The 5,542-nt window shown below is 53.4% G+C and overlaps 1 protein-coding gene across 1 annotated transcript; it reads left to right on the top strand.

Moving 5' to 3' along the window:
* The first annotated feature begins 2,582 nt into the window (after window positions 1–2,582).
* On the top strand, window positions 2,583–5,259 carry LOC138746712 (cyclin-dependent kinase 5 activator 1-like). Its single transcript, XM_069905038.1, has one exon. The coding sequence runs from the start codon at window positions 3,120–3,122 to the stop codon at window positions 3,990–3,992; it is 873 nt and encodes a 290-aa protein (XP_069761139.1). The 5' UTR covers window positions 2,583–3,119; the 3' UTR covers window positions 3,993–5,259.
* The last annotated feature ends 283 nt before the right edge of the window (window positions 5,260–5,542 follow it).

Raw genomic sequence — 5,542 nt, 5'->3', positions numbered from 1 at the left:
TTGTTGAGCAGTCTGGCAGTGAAGGGGTAGCAGCTGTTCCTGAACCTGGTGATGTGCGTCTTGTGGCAACTAGACCTCTTTCCTGATGGCAGTAGCAAGAACAGGGCGTGCGCTGCGTGATGTGGATCCTTGACGATTGGTGGCAGTGCTCCCTGTAGATGTTCTTGATGGTGGGGAGGGTTTTGTCTGTGATATCCTGGGCTGTGCCAATACCTTTTGCAAGGCTTTACACTTGGGGGATTTGGTGTCTCCCTACTAGACTGTGAAGCATGGTTTCCACTATACATCTGTAGAAATTTGCCAGGGTTTCTGATGACATACCAAACCTCCGCAAACTCCCGAGGAAGCAGAAGCAAAGGGTGTAAGGTGTTCTACAGCCACGGTAAGTTGCCAGTGTGCTATTTTGGCAAAAGACAAGTGATAACATAATAAACACTGAATTCAGTAGCTGGTGGAGTGGCAGAGGATTAATTAGGATTAATTTGGAAAAGAGTCAGAAGCTTGGTGACCAAACTGAGCTCTGGGAAGGCAGTGGACTTCAGGACAAAGCATAATCAAAGAACTTTGTCCAACTGAGATGAAGCTAATGCGTTCACAAAGAAGCTAGGTCCATTCTTTTGGGATAATGAGGAGAAGTAGGAATGGATACCACATTTGGATGATTAGCCTTGGTCATATTAAATGGCTATTTCTAATGTGAGGGTAGGTGTGAACAGCATCTCAAAAAGCTGTCGACCAATATGCCGAACTCTGTATGGCAGAGTAAACAGTTAAAATACAACCCAATGCTGGAGAAACTCAGCAGGTCAAACAGTGGACTTAGTGTGTCGCAAAGATAAAGATACAGAACCAATGGTTTGGGCTTGAACCTTTCATCAAGGAATGAGCAAAATGTAGGCAGGGAACTGAACAAAACCAAAGACAAGAGGGTACACAATTAGCTTGTTGAGAAGTTTGGAGTATTCCAATACATTAAGCAGGTGAGGGGTGAGATAAAACACTGCCCTGATGGTTTTTGCAGCATTTCTGATATCCTGATGGCTTTTGCAACACGTTCTATTTCATTTCTGAAACATCAACTTAATATTCATTAAAACGTATTTTGAAATGTGCCTCAAGTTATATCAGGGAATTCCCATTTGCATTTCATCAGGTTTCGAATGGCCTTAAAGTCCACCCACTCAGTCACTTGTACAGTGTTAATAAATTCGTCGTTCTCCTGACCCCTGTTTGTCGAAAGATTTGCAATAATACATCTCTTTGCTTTTCTAGACACTATCCCAAATATTTATTCCTCTTTTTAATCCTTTGGAAAAAAATTCACCCTCAATTTGATTTGTATTGCTGCCTTTCTCCTCATTTTTAGTTTTTGAGCACACGGACGGTGACTGAGGTCTGAGATCAAATGGATAGGGAAGCATCTCGACCACCCCACCACCGTCTGTGGTGCAACTCCCACGTCGGCCAAAGGAGGTTGCAAAACACTGAGCAGGTCGGGCAGCAGCTGTGAAGGACGAGGTAGGGTGAATGCTGCAGTTCAAGCACTGAGGGAATGACTTGCAGTTGTGAAATGGCAAGGAGAGTGAGATAAGAAATGATATGGGGGGGGGGGGGGGGGTGGGGGAAGTGCCAGTGAAGCTGGAGAAACTCAGCAGATCAGGCAGCCACGATTCGGTCTTCATCAATCGGAACCACTCGCCTGTTCCCGTAGTTTCTGTGGAAGGGCAGAATTCCTGAACCGTTGCCATGAACTTCTCTGATCTGAACTTCGGAACTGGTCTGGGTCTGATGACAGGAAATGAAATCAGGTCAGGGGGGAAGAACCGTGCGGGCCTCGAAGAATGGGATCGATTGGGGGAAGGGTGACACGATCCGGTTTCAGACGAATTAACCCAGAAACCGGAACCATCGGAATCACCAGAACCAGGCTGGGGAAGAACATCTTCCTGCGGTCTGTGTCCCCTTGAGTCTCTTCTAAATTGATCATATATGCCACGTGATAGATGGTGTGAACAACAGATTGTGAGGCTGGTTGTCACCTTCAACCAATGCAGGACCGGGAGACCGAGAATCTCTTATCCGATGGATACTAATATTCCGTAATCCCTAATACCGGAAATGATGGTCTCATCAGGACCGATCCAGGTCAGGTTCCACTGGACGCAATGAGTGGGGAATCCTTGGAATCGGAGAAGCGGAAAAACAGCTTCTCCGTCGCTTTTCCTGCATCTCATTTTCTCACAGCTGAAGGATGGGGTTCGAGACCACGTTTTTCACTTGGAAGCTCTTGAAGGGACACTTTTCGAAAACAAGAACGGAACAGCCCTGTCTCAAAAGTGGTGCCAGCCAGGATTCTTCCCGACCGAAGGAGCGCAGCCGAGTTGGAAGCGCCTGTCGCGCCGCGATCAAGGCTGGGCTGGACGGGTGAGGGGCTGAGCCGTGCAGACACCCTTCTCTCTCGGCCACGCTGCGGAAAGAGCTGGGAAATGTTTGGCCACGTGAAAGGGGGCTGCATTCTGCCGGTGGCTTGATGCCGAGTCTCCCCCCCCCCCCCCCTCGGAGGCGTTCCGGGTGGGTGGGGGGTTGGACTGAACTCCGCCTTTCTGCATGGCGTTGGCTGCTGTGACTGGCGCGGGAGAAAAGAGGCGGAGAGAGCGGAAAAAAATCCGCTGTCAGTGGGGAAGGAGCAGTTGCTGGGCGAGAGAGGAGGAGGAGGGGATCTGGGAGGGAGAGAGACCGCTCCCCCCCTCGGCGAAGCGGCGTCCACATGCAGCCGCCCGCCTAGAGAGAGGGCGCAGGGGGACCGCTCCCTCCCCGCAGAGCGCACAGGACGGCGGAGACGGGCTGGGTCACCTCTCCGCGGGAGAGCCGGCTCCGGAGCACACCCGGAGGGGGCCCTGCCGCCCCCCCCCCCTCCCCAGCATTGCACGCCGTGCAGGAAGGGATCCGGCCCCCCCCACTACCCCCAGCAGCCGGGGATTAAGCCCGATGTTTGCTCCTGGCGCTGAAATCGAAGCGGCAGTGGAGATCGGGAGAGGAGGGTGTGCGTCGTCGCTCCGCGCAGAGTGAGCCCCGACCTCGGCAGCCTGGTCCAGCGGCGCCGCCCCAGCCCCGCAGCCATGGGCACCGTGCTGTCCCTGTCGCCCAGCTACAGGAAGGCGGCTCTCTTGGAAGATGGCTCGGCCACGGTGGGCCAGTACACGGCGGTGCAGAACAGCAGGAACTCCAAGGAGAAGAACGCCAAGCGCCACTCCATCCTGTCGGCGCTGCCCTGGAAGCGCCTCGTGGCCGCCTCCGCCAAGAAGAAGAAGTGCAAGAAGGTGAACCCGAGCCACGACCAGAACAACGTCGCCCACCTCAACCACGAGAACCTGAAGAAGTCCCTGTCGTGCGCCAACCTGTCCGCCTTGGCGCAGCCACGGGCCGGCAGCAGGAACGGCGCCTCGTCGGTCAAGAAGACGCCCCGCGGCCCCTCGCACAGCCCCAAGAGGGTGATCGTGCAGGCGTCCACCAGCGAACTGCTGAAGTGCCTGAGCGAGTTCCTGTGCCGTCGCTGCTACCGCCTCAAGCAGCTGTCGCACGCCGACCCGGTGCAGTGGCTGCGCGGCGTGGACCGCTCGCTGCTTCTCCAAGGCTGGCAGGACCAAGGGTTCGTCACGCCGGCCAACGTGGTCTTTGTTTACATGCTGTGTCGGGACGTGATCTCCTCGGAGGTCGCCACCGAGCACGAACTGCAGGCCACCCTGCTGACCTGCCTCTACCTCTCCTATTCCTACATGGGCAACGAGATCTCCTACCCCCTCAAACCTTTCCTGGTGGAGAGCTGCAAGGAGGCGTTCTGGGACCGCTGTCTCCGCATGATCGACGCCATGAGCTCCAAGATGCTGCAGATCAACGCCGATCCCCATTTCTTCACCCAGGTCTTCGCCGACCTCAAGAACGAGAGCAGCCAGGAGGAGCGCGGCCGGATACTGATCGGCCTGGACCGGTGACTGGGGGCGGGCGGGCGGGGGGCGGGGGGGACCCGGTTCGCTTCACTCTGCACCCACCTTCTTTGGGTTCTTCTGCTCCACCGGCTCTTAGTCCAAAAGAGGTTTATTTCCATGCTGCTAAACCTGGTTTTCCACCAAAAACCAAACCGTCTCTTTCTCTCCTTCCCTCTAATTTGCTCCAGTGGTTATCGTGCATGTCAAGTATCTGTGTCCCCGACAGCATCTTAGGACAACGGACTCTCGCCACCTCCAGGAAGCCTCATGGCAAGAGGAGAAGGTGGAGGGGTTGGACTCTGTTTTGGAGGTGAAACGTCTGAATAAGTCTTCATCAACATGAAGACCGGGCTAGGGCTTTTCCTTGACGTTCTCCCATGCACATGTCTGGGGTTCTCGCGGATTCGGCGAGGATTGTGCCATTTTCGCGGAGGTCTATCTGCTGGACTTCAGTCTACGTTCTGGAAGTGCTACTAATTATACCAAGATGTTTCCCAGTGCAATCTGTTATTTAAAAACAAGTGAAACTCTCTGTTGACCAAACGGTGTTATTTGTTGTACCTGTATGTGTGTGTGTAGTGTAGGATGTGTGTGTAGGGTCTGCGTGTGTGTACGATGTGTGTGTATGGGGGTGTGTCTATAGGATGTGTGTGTAGGGTGTGAATGGGGGTGTGTGTCTATAGGGTGCGTGTGGGTATAGGATGTGTGGGTGTAGGGTGTGTGTGTCTATAGGGTGTGTGTGGGTATAGGATGTGTGGGTGTAGGGTGTGTGTGTCTATAGGGTGTGTGTGGGTATAGGATGTGTGGGTGTAGGGTGTGTGTGTCTATAGGGTGTGTGTGGGTATAGGATGTGTGGGTGTAGGGTGTGTGTGTCTATAGGGTGTGTGTGGGTATAGGATGTGTGTGTGTAGGGTGTGTGTGTGTATAGGGTCTGTGTGTGTATAGAGTCTGTGTGTGTGAAGGGTGTGTGTGTGAAGGGTGTGTGTGTAGGGTGTGTGTGTATAGGGTCTGTGTGTGTGTGTAGGGTGTGTGTGTATAGAGTGTGTGTGTAGGGTGTGTGTGTGTGTAGAGTGTGTGTGTGTATAGAGTCTGTGTGTGTGAAGGGTGTATGTGTGTCTAGGGTGTGTGTGTGTGCGCGCGAGAGAGCGGGGTGAAGTTGAGGATTTTGGTGTCACAAGGGCTGTGAACAGCGGCAGTTGTATCTTACGTTGACATTTTTTTAATTTTTATTTATTTTTGTACTGTGATGAATTAAATGCACTGATTCATGACCGATTGAGCCTGCGAGTTTTTTATTGGAAGGGGTTTTCAAAGCACGGTGATGTCATTTCACTTTGCGCCCCTGGTCTGTGCGGGAGTTACGGAGCACGATGGGCAGGGACTGAGGCGGGGGTTCTGCACCATTGATCCAGACACGTCCCGCGGTGGCAGCCGGTGAATGTCATGGGTCAGCACCTCTCGGTTTGCAAAAGGCAAAAGGTCTTCGTTAACGTGGAGAATGGACCCCCCCCCCCCCCATCTCCCCGCAAGTGAGGAAGGAACTCTCGAGTCATCAT

This window comes from Narcine bancroftii, chromosome 12, assembly GCF_036971445.1.
Source record: "Narcine bancroftii isolate sNarBan1 chromosome 12, sNarBan1.hap1, whole genome shotgun sequence".
NCBI lineage: Eukaryota > Metazoa > Chordata > Chondrichthyes > Torpediniformes > Narcinidae > Narcine > Narcine bancroftii.
The sequence above is the reverse complement of the archived record's forward strand: the minus strand, read 5'-3'. Positions and strand labels throughout refer to the sequence as shown.

Excerpts from the sequence above, each read along its gene's own strand:
- LOC138746712 (XM_069905038.1), top strand. The coding sequence starts at position 3,120 with ATGGGCACCGTGCTGTCCCTGTCGCCCAGCTACAGGAAGGCGGCTCTC.